At 40.3% G+C, this 16,443-nt stretch overlaps 2 protein-coding genes across 2 annotated transcripts in view; one reads left to right on the top strand and one right to left on the bottom strand.

The window, feature by feature from the left end:
- Nucleotides 1-5,525, top strand: part of NINL (ninein like) — a gene marked incomplete at its 5' end in the record, with an annotated part of 20,709 nt that extends 15,184 nt beyond the window's left edge. Inside the window, 4 exons of the mRNA XM_015413010.1 lie at nucleotides 1,065-1,178; nucleotides 2,300-2,512; nucleotides 3,597-3,710; nucleotides 4,894-5,525. Coding sequence (XP_015268496.1) covers nucleotides 1,065-1,178; nucleotides 2,300-2,512; nucleotides 3,597-3,710; nucleotides 4,894-5,079 — 627 coding nt within the window. The remainder of the gene's footprint in view (nucleotides 1-1,064; nucleotides 1,179-2,299; nucleotides 2,513-3,596; nucleotides 3,711-4,893) is intronic.
- Nucleotides 5,526-8,844: 3,319 nt separating this feature from the next.
- GINS1 (GINS complex subunit 1 (Psf1 homolog)) overlaps nucleotides 8,845-16,443 on the bottom strand; it is a 10,784-nt gene continuing 3,185 nt past the window's right edge. The window contains exons 2-7 of the mRNA XM_015413015.1: nucleotides 14,336-14,400; nucleotides 12,943-13,038; nucleotides 11,831-11,921; nucleotides 10,701-10,817; nucleotides 10,252-10,326; nucleotides 8,845-9,105 (exon numbers count right to left, since the gene is read on the bottom strand). Of these exons, the coding sequence (XP_015268501.1) occupies nucleotides 9,037-9,105; nucleotides 10,252-10,326; nucleotides 10,701-10,817; nucleotides 11,831-11,921; nucleotides 12,943-13,038; nucleotides 14,336-14,400 (513 nt within the window). The 3' untranslated portion in view covers nucleotides 8,845-9,036. The remainder of the gene's footprint in view (nucleotides 9,106-10,251; nucleotides 10,327-10,700; nucleotides 10,818-11,830; nucleotides 11,922-12,942; nucleotides 13,039-14,335; nucleotides 14,401-16,443) is intronic.

Genomic DNA, 16,443 nt, shown 5'->3' with positions numbered 1-16,443 from the left:
TGCACCTTCTGTGTTAAATTTTCTGAATGTAAATGTTCCAGATTGTTTTATTGTTCTGATATTTCTATTTTTTGTATTAAAATAATATATATATATTTAAAAAGAGAGAAATTACAAATATAACCAAAACTTAAGAGTTGCAAACTGCAGCATCCTGTGCTACCTTAACACATACATTTTATTTTATTTTTTTCAACTTGAGATTCAGGAAAAATAAAAGATTAATGTAGAAAATTCTGTTGTAAGCATGTTTGGATACTGAACTCTTTAATGTATTACTATTAAACACATTGTAGCATATTATTTGTGGCCACAATCATTTACATTTTTAAAGAAGTGTTGAAAATAGTAAGAGTTTTTTCATTGCTACTCCATTTTTTTCAGTTTTTCTGATTCTTTATTCTGTACATTTTGAAAAACCTTGCCTTGAAAGAGAAAACATTTCATAGGAATTGCTTTTCAGTGGTCCCCCAAATTTCCAATTTTTCTGTCAGAAAAATGGAAAAAAGACCTGAGAGGGGTGAATATGGTAACCATTTTTTCCTAGGGCCTCGCATCTGTGTGTGTGTCTGAGGGTGGAGGAGGAGATAATAGCACTGGTCTCAGTAGGAACCTGCTAACAATCAGTTCTTGATTACTTCCATGGTATTTCCTCTTAGCCCTTTTTGTTCAGCACCTTATTAGATTGTCAGCTCTCCGGGCATTTTCCCCCCTGGGCTGTGTGTCCTAGAACCCTGCTAATGCTAACTATTTTATGGCAGTGATAAAAGGAGAGTTGTGCAGTTTGGGGAGTCCAAGATTGTGCCTGTAAATGTCACAGTATAAGACGACTGGTGCTTGCCAAATGAGTATTTGTTAAACTTCCTGTGTAATATAATTTGGGCTTCATGTTGGACATAATGGAGGGTTGGGCAGGAGGAGTGCGGCCATTGTAAAATTGTCAGATTTCATGTTGGACATAATGGAGGAGTGCGGCCATTGTAAAATTGTCACCAACATGGCTTGGTTTGAAGGATGCAATACTGAAGGATAGTGCTTCCTCCTCTTCCCACCCTTTTCAAAAGGCCAGCCAATCTCAGGAACTGGAGGCTGAACTGGAGCGCTTGACCCAGGAATGTCGGATGCTGCGACTGACAAAGGCACAGATGAGCGAGGAGTTGGAAGAATGCCGGGATCAGGTAGGCGGGCGAAGCTGGTGGCTGAAATGACTTCTTCAGAGGTGGTTTTGCACACTAATAGCATGCACCGCCTACTAGGGGCTTTTATTATTGCCAGTCATACTGTAATCATTTAGTTAATTCCTTAACAAGCTAGCTGTGTTTTCTCTCAGCTTTGGCTATCAGATTCCCTACAAGATGTGCTATGGGAATGAACATAATCTTTATATTTCAAATACATTTCATAATCATGTTTTGGAATATCTTAAATCTCTGTGAGTGGTTCCCCTGACTACTTGCTAAGCTTTCTGTTATGTCTGCAGTATGCTGAGTGCTTCCCTTCCCCTGAACTCTCTTGCAAGAGGGTGATGTTTTTACAATGTGGTAATGCTTTTTCTCTAACAATGCAGCTGTTAGAGGCCAACACAAGCTTAAGCCTGGCAGAGTCGCAGTATGTTCAGGAGCTGCAGACATTAAAAAGCCAAGTAGAAAGTTCTGTGCCTAAAGCCTGCCTTGTTGAGTTACAAAACATGCTGGCAGGAGAAAAGGAAATGGTCAAGCAGTTGCAAGGAGAGCTGAACTTCCAGGCAAAGCAGACGAGACACCAGTTGGCCACACATCAGGTAAGGAGGAGCTGTACCTGGTTTTCCCTAATCCTAGACGGGGTGTGGAACAGCAGAGTAGTTGAGTTTCTGTGGGGTGTGGGTCAGATTGGATGTAGGTGGCTCCATGAATGAGCTCCTAAGCCAGCAGTGCCTCCCCCTTTCCTCTCTAAAAGGATTTGCATCTGGACTTCAGTGCAAGTGTGTGTTTGAAGCCTTTTCCTCACATCATTTTCCTGACTTAGAATGGGTCTGCAGAGTTGTTTTTTGCCAGGGTGTACAGTAAAATGGGGGGTTGGAAGTCTCCATTGAATCCAAATGGGATCTCCTTCCACGTGAGGGTTCTGTGAACTGCATACATAGAAGAATATAGATTGCTCTCCATGTGTATTTCTAGGAGTATCTGTGAGTGGTTCCCCTGGCTACTTGCTAAGCTTTCTGTTATGTCTGCAGTATGCTGAGTGCTTCCCTTCCCCTGAACTCTCTTGCAAGAGGGTGATGTTTTTACAATGTGGTAATGCTTTTTCTCTAACAATGCAGCTGTTAGAGGCCAACACAAACTTAAGCCTGGCAGAGTCGCAGTATGTTCAGGAGCTGCAGACATTAAAAAGCCAAGTAGAAAGTTCTGTGCCTAAAGCCTGCCTTGTTGAGTTACAAAACATGCTGGCAGGAGAAAAGGAAATGGTCAAGCAGTTGCAAGGAGAGCTGAACTTCCAGGCAAAGCAGACGAGACACCAGTTGGCCACACATCAGGTAAGGAGGAGCTGTACCTGGTTTTCCCTAATCCTAGATGGGGTGTGGAACAGCAGAGTAGTTGAGTTTCTGTGGGGGGTGGGTCAGATTGGATGTAGGTGGCTCCGTGAATGAGCTCCTAAGCCAGCAGTGCCCCCCCCCTTTCCTCTCTAAAAGGATTTGGATCTGGACTACAGTGCAAGTGTGTGTTTGAAGCCTTTTCCTCACATCATTTTCCTGACTTAGAATGGGTCTGCAGAGTTGTTTTTTGCCAGGGTGTACAGTAAAATGGGGGGTTGGAAGTCTCCATTGAATCCAAATGGGATCTCCTTCCACGTGAGGGTTCTGTGAACTGCATACATAGAAGAATATAGATTGCTCTCCATGTGTATTTCTAGGAGTAGAATGTGTTTTCAGCATGCTGGTGGAAAATACTGTTGGAAAAAATACAATTTTTTTTAGTTCAGTAATCCTCCCCTCAGTCCTAGGATGAGTGTGAAGGTCCTAGCAGACAGGTTCTGTTTTACCTTAACATGCTTCATTGAGGTAAACCAAATTCCTCAAGAGACAAAACATCTGTGGCTTGCATAAATTAAACAGATCTATTTCAGGGGTGGGCAAACTGTGGTTTGGGGGCCACATATTGTGTGCCTCCCAGTGGGGAAGTTGGGGAAGCGAAGGGGAGGCATGCCTCCCTGATTGATTTTCCCTTCCCCAGCCAGTGCTCCACTCTCTGGATAGGGTTGAGAGGGGGCAGAGAAAGAGAAGGCATTCTCCAGCTTGGAGAAGGCATTTGTCTCTTTAAATCCCTTCTCCAAGCCAAGCCAGCCAGCAGGGGGACGGAGGATGCCTTTAAAGTCAAAGTTGCTTTCTTTCCACCTCTCTCTCCCTCCCTCCCTCCTTCCATCTATTTGCTTTCTTTCCACCTTTCTTTCTCTTTCTCCCTTCCTCTCTCTCTGTCCCTTCCTCCTTCCCCATCTTTCCTTCATCTATTTGCTTTCTTTGTTTCTTTCTTTCTCTCTCTCTTCCTTCCTTAGGGCTTCTTGAAGTACATGATAAATACTAGATATGATGTTCCTGGTGCTCTGATTTCTTCACTTTGCAGGAAGACCATGCAAAATACTGTAGATTAATGGAGGAAAAGATGGAGGAGCTGGAGATGACCATGAAGAATGCACAAATAATGCTTCAGGAAAAAGTGTTCCAACTCAAGGATCAGGTTAGTGCAAGGGGTCTCTGTGTGCACACATGTAACATAATGTAACCCTTTACCCTGGTTACATCACAGAGGTTTGCCAGCAGCCAGATCCACTTCAATCACTCCAGGTGAGATTTTTCTCAGCTTGCAATATTGATCCTAGCATGCCAAGAATGAAGCATTGTAGAGGGGGTAACTCAGGCCTGATGTAAACATGGTACTAGCTGAAGCAAAAGCCTCTTTCTGTGGGACTTTGTATTCACACAGCTGATGGGTTAAACTAGGAAAGCACTTTTGCGTCTGTCATGTTTACATAATGCTTGCCTTAATTCTGGTGGCTGTAGCTAAGTAGGCATGGTAGCAACCAATTCCCTTTTGAACCACACACTCCAGGTAATTAAAGGGCTAAACCGATTAAAATTTTAGGAGTAAAGCCCTTGTTTACATACAAAGGATGTACAGTGAAAAGAAAATCTACTTCAGTGCTGATCTCAGTTTACTATATTGGTGTTGTCATGTCTGTGTTTAAACCAGTTAAGAAATTACAACCTTCTGCCTTTCCTCAACTTTTTCCCCAACCAACCATATTCAGTTTTATAGCAGTGTTGCATAACATTATATTTAGGGGTGGGGGGGATTACAACCTTCTGCCTTTCCTCAACTTTTCCCCCAGTTTTATAGCAGTGTTGCAAAACATTATATTTAGGGGTGGGGGGTTTAAAAAGCCTCCCCAAATTCATCTTTATTCTATACTAAAGCAGGGTTTGACTCCTTTTAGGAGCAATTCCTGTCACCTTCTGATTTTGACCATGGGGAGAAACAATGCATGTCGATAGACCAACAACCTATTTTAAATCTGGGGAAAGGAGTAACAACTCTCTTCTTTCCTTTATTCTATTACTGCAGTTGTAGCTGTTATTGTGCTTGACTGAGGGAGAGAAGGTGCAGTAGAGAATGGCGGGGGGGAGGAAGCAGACCAATGCTGTATTTTTAGAGACTGTTGGATTATTCTATGTAGCATAGTGTGCCATGAGCAGAAAACACCAAGCACCAGAAGACCCTGATCTGCAAAAGGATGTATATATGATAATTCAAGTCATTAGTGAAATCATTACTTTTATAGTGAAAAGGTGCCATTATCTGACTGTTTGGAGATCTGTGACTCAGTGGGCACTAAAGGAAATGTTTTCCTTGTACCTTCCAGCTTGAAAAAAACACTAAGTCTAATTTAATGCTGAAAGACCTCTATGTGGAAAATGCCCAGCTGATGAAAGCTTTACAGGTTTTGGAGCAGAGGCAGAAGAGCACAGAAAAGAAGAACTTCATCCTGGAGGAAAAAATCTCATCCCTGAACAAAATAATTACAGAAATCACTCTGGCATCACAATGAACGAAGGAATCTGCTTTTCAGTTCTGTTTATTTAAATTGGAAAGGACAATCAATAGAAGAGAGACCACTTCATCCCATGGCCAATTTTGTTATGTATTTCAAACCTTGCCAAAATGAATTATATTGGAGTCATTCACAGGTCTGAAAGTCTCCGAGAACTAGATCTGGAATGCCCCTACACCAGAAGGCACAGTAACTAACAGAAGAAAAATATTCTCAGGGAGAATTTAAAAGATGGAGACGCCCTCCAAATACTGCTGGTGGCAATAAAGTGCATATTCCCATTTTTTCCAATGGAAAAGCTAAAACTTTTACTGCCTCTTGGATCAAGTCCCAGAAGCATACTTTTTGGGCCCAGTTCTCAGGACTGCATATTTATTGTGATGGCAACATTTTTTGCCTCTCCTCCTTCCTCACTTGTCTATACACTGGCTTGTATTATATGTACAGTTTTCTACAAATATATAATCACCTCTTTAATCACATCCTGTATTGTTTGGGCAGATATGCTATGAAAGGGAAAGAACCTGCTGTACTTGTTTTCTTTGGTTTTGAGTAAAGCCTGACATTTTAAAATTAAATTCTATTTATATTGCTTACCTGCTGGATTTCATTCATGTGTGAATGGCTGGATTGAACATTTATTTATTTTATGGTGATGGCAAAAAATGTAATTATTGTGCATATGCAGGGGAAGATGGCCAGGACAAAACACTACATTTTAAAAAGGCAAAAAGTTTACCACACCTTCGTTGTATGTCCTGCTGATAAAAATGAACTCTTGTAGAAAAAGATGCAGGAATATCTTTTGCTCTTTTAAATTATCTCCCCCTCCCCCAATAGCGCATTGATCTTAATGTATAGAAGGGGTTTAGAAGAGAGCAATTGGCTTGACCATCAACCTTGTGCTAGGGATAGCCGAGTCCTGATTGTATAGTTTGTTCTACTCTCCAGTGCTCCTGAGGCCAGAAATCTTGTTCCATAATCTAATCTAATTTAGATGGACAGGCATTTACTAATTTAGGGTTATTCTGACTTGAATATTGCATTCTCACACTCTGAAGTTTGCATGCTCACACTCTGAAGCTTGCATGCAAGTCTGGAAATATTTCATTTCCTTACAAAATACCGCCTGTACTTCCATTTGTTTCTTTAATAAACTGAGTCATTGCTGACAGTTTGCTTTACATGATAGGTCGGGTTAGTGTAGGTAAAAATGTGTTTGCAGTGCATCTCAGATTCAACCCTGTACTAGGATATTGATATCAGATTGAGGTGACGAGAGAGGAGGTCCTACGACTGATAGACAACTTAAAAACTGATAAATCGCCAGGCCCAGATGGCATACATCCTAGAGTTCTGAAAGAACTCAAATATGAACTTGTGGATCTCCTTACAAAAATATGTAATCTTTCATTAAAATCTGCCTCCATTCCCGAGGACTGGAAGGTAGCTAATGTCACTCCCATCTTTAAGAAGGGTTCCAGAGGAGATCCGGGATATTACAGGCCATTCAGTCTGATGTCGATACCGGGTAAGTTGGTAGAAACTCTAATCAAGGAAAGAATTAGTAGGCACATTGATGAACAAAAACTATTGAGGCAGACTCAGCATGGGTTCTGTAAGGGAAAATCTTGTCTCACTAACCTGTTAGTGTTTTTTGAGGGAGTGAATAAACATGTGGACAAGGGGGACCCAATAGATGTTGTTTACCTTGACTTCCAGAAAGCTTTTGATAAAGTTCCTCATCAAAGGCTCCTAAGTAAGCTTAATAGTCACAGGATAAAAGGACAAGTCCTCTTGTGGATCAAAAACTGGCAAATTAATAGGAAACAGAGAGTGAGTATAAATGGGAAATTTTCTCAGTGGAGGGTGGTAAGCAGTGGGGTACCACAGGGATCAGTACTCGGTCCGATGCTTTTTAACTTGTTTATTAATGATTTGGAGATGGGAGTAAGCAGTGAAGTAGCTACATTTGCAGATGACACAAAGTTGTTCAGGGTGGTGAGAACCAGGGAGGATTGTGAGGCACTCCAAAGGGATCTGTCGAGGATGGGTGAGTGGGCGTCAGCGTGGCAAATGGAGTTCAATGTGGCCAAGTGCAAAATGATGAACATTGGAGCCAAAAATCCTAACTTATAAATACACGTTGATGGGGTCTGAACTGGCGAAGACTGACCAAGAGAGAGATCTTGGAGTCGTAGTAGATAACTCAATGAAAATGTCGAGACAGTGTTTGACTGCAATAAAAAAGGCCAACGCTATGATGGGGATTATTAGGAAGGGAATTGAAAACAAATCAGCCAGTATCATAATGCCCCTGTATAAGTCGATGGTGCGACCTTATTTGGAGTACTGTGTACAGTTCTGGTCACCACAGCTCAAAAAGGACCTGCTGCTTCTCTAATAATGGAAGAACTCTTATTACCATGTTTTGATTTCCTTGTAAGTAGTAGTGAAAATTGAAAAAGACCTACTATTATATGTATATATACTTATAAAAAATTATATACATTCATTTCTTTAAAAATCAGCATTTTGATACTAATTCTGAAACAGTTACATTGTGGGGCCACAGGTTTAGCGACTTACGAGTTCTGTGACAGCTGCTTCCAGCACTGACTACAGAGAATGTTGTCTATACAAGCAAGAAGGCAACTTGATTTGAAAGTGCATCAAAAGGGAGCAACTTTACCATTGAAATTGTGTAGGAATCCAGGGAACAGTGCAGGTAGTGTACAACAATTTTTCACCCACTAAATAGAAGCTGCCTCCAGTCAACTTTGCCATCTGTTGTCTAGCACCATCTAATTAGGCTAATTGTTGTATTTTTAATTGTTTTAACTGTGAATTTAATCTATGAATGTGATTCTACTGTGGTACACCATCCCTGACCCCTGTCCTACAGGGGAGGGCGGTCTAGAAAATAATAGGGCAAAACAGCATCTTAAATATACTGAAGCTACCTTAGGAATGAGTTTCGACATCTAGTTCCAAAGCAGTTACAAGAACAGTGAATTTAAGAGAGAAATCCCATCACCTTTTCTACACTGACCCTCTCCTAAGGGAGAGAAAAACATTCAGTGGGTAAAGTTAAGGGCTGTGAAAGTGCAAGGGAATCTTCTTTTCATGTACCCACTGTCCCTAACACCTTGCAGGTTGTTTTGCAAAAATGAAATAGCCTCATCTTGCCTCATAGTCACATTGTCAATATACTGATGTTCCTATAGAATAAAAAACTGTGAAAATACCAGATGGCATAAAAAACACTAATAAAATTACATGTGTTAATGGGTTTCTCACCCTTCCCCTGTTGAACTGAGTCTGTGCTATTTTTCTGGTCACTAGAAGTAACTATCTTAGCAAAACCTGAGACTCCTCACTTATTACAGTTATTAACTAGCTTAGCAAACCAGTAAATGGACTCTCTTTTTCTTGATCAGATTGGAATTTAAATACTTACATTTCACAGCTTCTTGACCCTGCTGTCTGGGTGGTCCCCCCCCCCCCCATACTACATTAAATGACAGCACCCATAGCATCTGAAGTAGTGTATTCTATTCCAAGAAAGGTTGTAGGAGAATAAAATATGCTTAGTCTTTAAGATGCCTTTATTTATGCATTATAAGTTATTTTAAGGACTACAAAGGTCATGTACATAACATCACACATACAATAGGACTACATATGAAACGGTGATTTCATTCTAGCATAACATAAGATTAAGTTTTACATATGTTTATAACGTTCTTCTCTCTTCCAGTACAGAAGGAACCATTACATATGTAAAGGAATCCACTTGTTTCAGGACAGGGCTATAAGTGTTAGTATTAGTCATGCCTTTCACAACTGTAACTAGAAATCCTTGGCCTTGAAAGCATTGCGACATGGTAGCCCTGCTTGCACCAATTTAAAACCTTCTTCAAAGAATCCTGCAAACTCTTGCTGATGGTTACTTTATGACAGGACATGCTCCAAAATTCCTTGCCTGATTAATTGCTCACATTTCCACCTAGGTAAAAAATGCTGGTGGGAGGAGGAGAAAAAGAGTAACATTTTTTAAAATCTGATACAAACATTTATGTTCTTTGTTCAGTTCAGACAACCTAATCCAAACTGAATTCAACAGTATGATAACCTGAAATGATTTCACAATTGTCTCCAAACCTTCAGTCTAGTTCAGAATTAATTCTGGTGGGACTTGCTGAGACAGAGAGGGGAAAAGATCTTGGGGTTGTAGTGGATAGCTCAGTGAAAGTATCAACCCAGTGTGCTGTAGCAGGGAAGAAGGCAAACTCTATGTTAGGGATTATTAGGAAAGGGGTTGAGGATAAAATGGCCAATACTGTAATGCCCCTGTACAGATCTATGGTGCAGCCTCATGTGGAATACTGTGTACAGTTCTGGTCACTGTATCTCCAAAAGGACATTGCAGAGCTGGGGAAAGCACAGAGGAGATCAACCAAGGGGATTAGGGGGTGGGAGCACCGTCCTTGTGAGAAAAGAGATGAGAAAAGAGATGACTTAAGTGGGGGTGCATGAAATGGAGAGAGTTGCCAAAGAGAACTTTTTCTCCCTCTCCCAAAATACTAGAACTTGAGGGCATCTAATAAAGCTGATGAGCAGTAGGTTCAGGAAGAACAAAAGGAAATACTACTTTACACAGAGAGTGATTAAAATGTGGAATCTGTTGCCAGAGGATGTAGTGATGGTCACAGAAATAAACAGCTTTAAAAGGGGATTAGATAGGTTCATGGAGGACGAATCTATCAGTGGCTACTAGCCAGGGTGACTGAGGGGAACCTCCACATTCAGAGGCACTAAACCTCTGGATCCTAGAGCCAGGAGTCAACATCAGGGGAAGGCCTCAGCCTCTATATCCTGTTGTTGGCTCTTCTGAGGAACTGGTTGCCCACCACGTGATACAGGATGCTGGGCTAGATGGACCACTGGTCTGATCCATCAGGGTTCTTATGTTCTGAACTCTATCTGTAGTGCTTGTTTGTGGATGTGGCCTCTATGAAAAAATAACTTTCTCTTTTTACTACTCTGTCTAGATTGAAAGCTATATAATGGTGCTGGGGTTCCTTCCAAACAAATGGCACTAAGGTATTTAGCAACAGGCTAGCATGACTGGAACCCTGAGCCTCTTTACTCTCTTGTCATAAATACCTGGCTATTCTTCTTCAACAGAATTGTTGTGCCATCATCAATCTCAAATTCTCCGTAGTCTTTTAAACATCGAACCTTAGAAAGGAGGAATGGTTATCACGCCATCTGCCAGTCCGAGCCCAAATGATATCAACATAAAACTGAGCGAGAAAATCATCAGCTACCTATGCCATATTATTTATTAATCCCTTTAATCTGAGACAAGGATTTATCTTTAAACATAAAAGGATTTATAATTCCTCAGTCCAAGATCCTGCATCTGAATTTAGCCTTTAATTATATTTTATAATCTGAATTGTGATGACAAAATACACCAACCATGCAAATAATTAAACAACTGCATTTAAGCACAGGCATATCCGTTAACTTCTATAACTAACCAAAACCTCAGATCAACCTGAACTCACTCTTAAAGAATTAAGCATTGCATAATTCTCAGGTTCACTTACTTCAATGTACAAGCTTTTGGGCGGCTTAATATCCTGTGTAAGGTCCAGCCCTTCTCCTCCTCCTAATGATCTCATATAGGTAGCCAAAGACTTCTTATACTGGTTGAACCATTCCATCTGGAGACATAAAATGCCTTTCTAATTAATCTATTTAAATACTATTTTCAGGCAGTAAAGCAAAAAACATGCTAAAGCCAAAGACACCAGAAAAAGATAAATAACGGGGCAAAACTTTTATTCTCAAAAAGATACCCAAACCACACAGAGATGATATTAACTCTCACATGCTTGCAGCACATATGAAGACAGCATATCACTGGAAAGCAGTTAATCCCCCAAGCATAGATCAATGGTTCCAAAGGGTCTGGAGGCAAACAGAGCATTGATAGAAAAGTGTGTGCACTACGTGAGGCTGTCCAAAGGACTGGTCATACCAGACACATCACCAAACGGCATTCCCTTATTTCTTTGCAAACAATTGCTAAAATACACCCTACCCCCATTTTACAAGTGTAACAAAAATCTCTAGTACATACATAATCTCTGCCTCACAGATTTCTAGCATATTGGCTCCTCTGCATGGTATGTATTCAAATATAAGCACAACTTCACATTATTCAATATAACTTTCCAAGCATTAACATATGCTTAAATAACTTGTAAGCCATTGGGTAAGTCTTCATCATTAACCACTACATATATAGTCAGGAAGATAGTCTCCTGCAGTAGGGTTGTCAAGTTTTCCACTGTCAGAAAGTCCTTTCCACATCAATTCATCTGATGAGGCACCCTGATACACTGCAGAGGATACTGGAGCATGTTTTGGTTTCTTGAAGGTACAAAGTTTGCACACCAGTGCTATGGGACACTGAAGCTACATTCAGATATGGAACCAAGCCAACAATAAGCTTAAATGTGTATGAACCTGGCCTGTGCCTGCTTTATGTGCATCCCTCCTTCCTCCTGGTTTAAAACTAACTTCAATTACCCAAAATGTACACATGTGGGTGCATGGTTCAGGTGGAGTTAGTTGAACCTCCCCAATATGCATATATTATTTAGTGCAAACCAGGATTATAGTTTTTTCCATATTTAGAATCCTAAAACTATTAGGCAAAAGACTGGCTTACTTCTTCAGCTGACATGTGAAATCGGACAACATTCGGTAAGACACTACCATATTCCCACCTAAGCGCTCGGATGCGAAGTAAGCGGTCATACCTGAGAAAACAAAGATGGTAACATAATGAATGTATTCATAATCCCAAACAGGGTCAGTTTAACCCCATAATACTTACTTACTGAGGGAAAATCAGAACTTTATTGTAACTTGAAAGTTATGATAAACTTTAGAGAATTCTGCACAGAAGAAAATGATTTTTTGGTGTTGGGAGAATGCACACCCCAGTTGCTGTGCATCAAGCTGTCAGCTTCTGCCACTGGTTGGAGCACTTGCAATGATTCCTGACTTAAAAATATGGTACTGCAGGCTTGCTCCTCCTCGTCCAGGCCTATTTCAAATGCTCCCTCAAGTTGATGTGCTATACAGTCTTCTGACTCCAGAGAGGTCTTGCGTTAGGGGGGCTGAGGAGAGGTCACGGCTTCTTGCACTACACGGCACATCTTCCAGCATAGTCGCCAATCAAGCCTCTACAGTTTAGTGTGTCTGTTTACCTTAATAATCACCAGTTATTGTTATTTATAACAATAAAAATGTAGCAAAGCAGGTTAAGCACATTTTAAAATGAATTACATCAGTTGTTTACATAGTATGATTTAACAAATTGCCTTAAGACTCACAGCGGTTGTGCAACCACTCAGAAAAATCACTTTGAAATACATTAGCTCCAGAACTGGAAGAACCAGGAATGGCTTTGGAAACCCTTTGGTCTCACTTTCCTAGTTATAGAAACAATTAGAAGAAGAGAAGAGATTGGATTTATACCCCACCCTTCACTACCCAAAGGAGTCGCAGAGCGGCTTACAAACTCCTTTCCCTTCCCCTCCCCACAACAGACACCCTATGAGATAGGTGGGGCTGGGAGAGCTCTGACAGAAACTGCACTGTTTCAAGAACAGCTGTGTCAGAACTATGGCTTGCCCAAGGTCATCCAGCAGGTGCAAGTGGAGGAGTGGGGAATCAAACCCGGTTCTCCCAGATTAGAGTCCGCACACTTAACCACTACACCAAACTGGCTCACTTAATTAAATACCAAACTGGCTCACTCAATTAAACACTTACAGGTATGCAACTATACACCGTCGATTTCTGAGTAGAGAACAATGGCGAAATTTGATTGTTGGAATCAACTCGCTGTGTCCTGACTTAGCTTCATTTCTAGTAATAATGGAAGGACATGTTGTATTAACATACACTTTAAGAGCATGAAACTTTACAAGGGTCCCCAATCTTTTTGCCCCTGCAGGCACACTTGTTATTCTGACACAGTGTGGCAGGTGCAGCTGCAAAATGGCTGCCATAAAATGGCTGCCGCAGGAGGCGGAACCAGCCACAAGATTCCTGCCATGGTTTACCTTTGGTCACACAGTGAAAATCCTTGTGCTGTGGTGGCAGCTGCCACCAAAGCAGCATTAAAAAAATACACACCGCCAACCAGAAGCCTTGCTGTGCAAAATTTTCACCCTATCCTGCCCATTATCCAAAAGCACTTAGTGGGCACCAAGAAAGGTTTCAGCAGGCATGACGGTGCCCATGGGGATTCCTGCTGTACACTTGGTTGGAACCAAGTCAAAGAGTTCAAGGAAGCAGAGCTTCTTTGCCTTCCCCTTTCCTCAGCAACCCTCTGAGTCCTACTTGAAGTCAGAATGGAGGATGAGGAGATACTGTGAACTGTGAGACAGAGGGCTGCAGCACAGAAGAACATCCAGCAGATTCAGCACTCCCGCACATGCACACATGGTTGAGTGAGCATCTGCTCCATCTGCTCCACTCACAGAGCTGGGGGAGGGGGGGGGTAAGGGCGTGAGACAAAGAAAAAGGAGCTAATTATGTAATAACACCATTAGTATCTGAAACAACTTCCTTGTAAAAGAGAATACAAAAGCACTGGATTGAGTGACGCTTGACAGTTATTTTTATCAAGATGACAATTCTTTTATCAAAATGCTATGAAATTTATGTAATCACTTATCTACATTTAAAATAAACATATTAGACATTCCATTTTTTGCTCATTTCCATGCTTACCTCAATTTATGGCAATACTGTTTACTTAAAATTAACCTTTTAATATCTGTCAGAATTACTAGTTTTAGTAGAAACTATTCTAAAAGACTAACTAGCGACTAGGCCTTTAATGTGTGGAGTTTAATTTGATTACCCTTTGTGCATTTTACTATATATTTTATGGGTCTTATTAAATGTTAGTTTTAAAGCTGCAAACACTAAGAAATAAAGGCATTAAAAATCAAACACACTGTTTTATATGGAAAAGAATAAAGGAGAATCCATAGCTACTGAAGATCTTCTAACACTGAAGACTGTTTCTGTACAAAGACAATCATGTTAGAAGATAACCCTGATCTTTCTGGTAGCTATAATCAAAACAGGTCTTTTATCACAGAATAAATGTATCTTTTAAGTGTCATTTTTGCATTTGATTTTCTTTACTTACACATCAGCCTGGTTCTGTTCATATAAAGCTTTCATCTCCTCAAGTACTTGTCTGATCCCATCTTCCTGCAACAAAGATAAGTACCAATTTAATAAAGCTTTTTGAACTATTTTCATGCCTAATTCAAGGAAAAAGCTTCAACAGAGACACAAATATTTTTTTTCCTAAAAATTGAAATCATGAATGAATGAATGTTTATTTGTGGTCAAAGACCATTTTTCATAAGAATACAATATTATACAGTCAAAGAGATTCATTCCAGCACAGAAAATATGTTTAGTCATAAAAACCTTAGAATATTTATGAACTATAATATAATAAAAAACTCCTTAAGCTATATCTAAAATGTCTAATATATGTAAAATGATTATAAGTCCTACAAATAAAAAGCTATACATAACCATACTTCTTACTGTGAAATTTTACCACGTAGAAGCAGAATTTGGCTGTCTGGAGATAACTGGATTTTCATTAACTAACATTCTCTCCAGGCAGGTCTCATCTGCATCTACCGATGGTCTGTCTAAAAATAGGGATATAAACTTATCCCTTATGAACTTGATGGAACGGGCACCTAAAGAACATATGAACCATTGATTCCTCTTCTTCAACAGAACAAGGGCAACATCTATCTTCATATGGGATCTCTGCTATTTCTAGTTTCAGATGAGAGACTGAGTAAACCAAAAAATGTGATGCCATCAAATTATGGCTTACTGAGAACCACATTTATAAGTGACAGATTCATATGGAAATTTTCCTAACTAAAATATAAATAAGTTACAGCCCTCGGGGTATTACTTTTACGCATTTTAAGATAGTGTGAGATAATGATATACTTTTTAAACAAGTTGCAGGAAAAATTACAGTGCTGTATAACACATGTATCACTTGTCCATTGGACAAACAGGGTCTTTGGAAACAGGGTAGATGGCTCAGCTGTGTGAGTGTTTATATCCCTAACCATGAGAGTATTAACAGACATAGAAACAATAAAGATAATGTCCAAAATCATATGTAAATTTAAGAGTGTATTTCTAATAGTACTCATGAATATGAATAGAGAGAGGATAGTACATACTAAACAGCAACAAAATGCGCAGCCCACCGCACTATGACTATAAGTCCACCGCACTATGACTATAAGGAATGGAGTCAGAAAAAGCTTATACCCTGAAAATCTTGCTGATGTCTAAGGTGCTACTGGACTTCAATCAAACTGTTTAACTACCATCATATCCCATGCTTCCTGAAGGACAATGAAAATGCTTAAGTCTTCATCAGGCCATTAGGACGCTCCTGGGTCTTACATTTACAAATACTTTACTTTGCATACATCGAGTACATAAGAACATAAGAGAAGCCAATGTTGGATCAGGCCAATGGCCCATCCAGTCCAACACTCTGTGTCACACAGTGGCCAAAAATACCAGGTGCCATCAGGAGGTCCAGCAGTGGGGCCAGGACAATAGAAGCCCTCCCATTGTTGCCCCCCCAAGCACCAAGAATACAGAGCACCACTTGCCCCAGACCAAGAGGTCCTATCTATACCTTGTGGCTAATAGCCACTGATGGACTTCTGCTCCATATGTTTATCCAATTCCCTCTTGAAGCTGTCCATGCTTGTAGCCACCACCACCTCCTGTGGCAGTGAATTCCATGTGTTAATCACTCTTTGGGTGAAGAAGTACTTCCTTTTATCCGTTCTAACCCGACTGCTCAGCAATTTCATTGAGTGCTCACGAGTTCTTGTATTGTGAGAAAGGGAGAAAAGTACTTCTTTCTCTCTCTTTTTTTTTTTTTGAGCCCCCAGAGGGGATTTTTTATTGATTTTTTTAACTACAAAAAACTACAACAGAAAAGGGGGTAAGGGAACTACATATATGGGAGAAAAGTAAAGTACCCACTACTAACTAAAAACCCAAGAGAGGAGACCCTCCAACTAGCTTTAAAACATCAAGTCTTCTCATCATTATTCTTTTTATGAACTGAGTCAAATCCTTTAAAAAAAGAAAACCTTTTACCCTCCAAGTTTACATTTAACTGCCCAATAACAGTATCCCCAATCATCCCCAAGAACCAAAGTTCTCAAAGGCACAGATCAGAGT

This window comes from Gekko japonicus, unplaced genomic scaffold (genome assembly GCF_001447785.1).
Source record: "Gekko japonicus isolate JY-2015 unplaced genomic scaffold, Gekko_japonicus_V1.1 scaffold2446, whole genome shotgun sequence".
Classification (NCBI taxonomy): Eukaryota; Metazoa; Chordata; class Lepidosauria; order Squamata; family Gekkonidae; genus Gekko; species Gekko japonicus.
The sequence above is the reverse complement of the archived record's forward strand: the minus strand, read 5'-3'. Positions and strand labels throughout refer to the sequence as shown.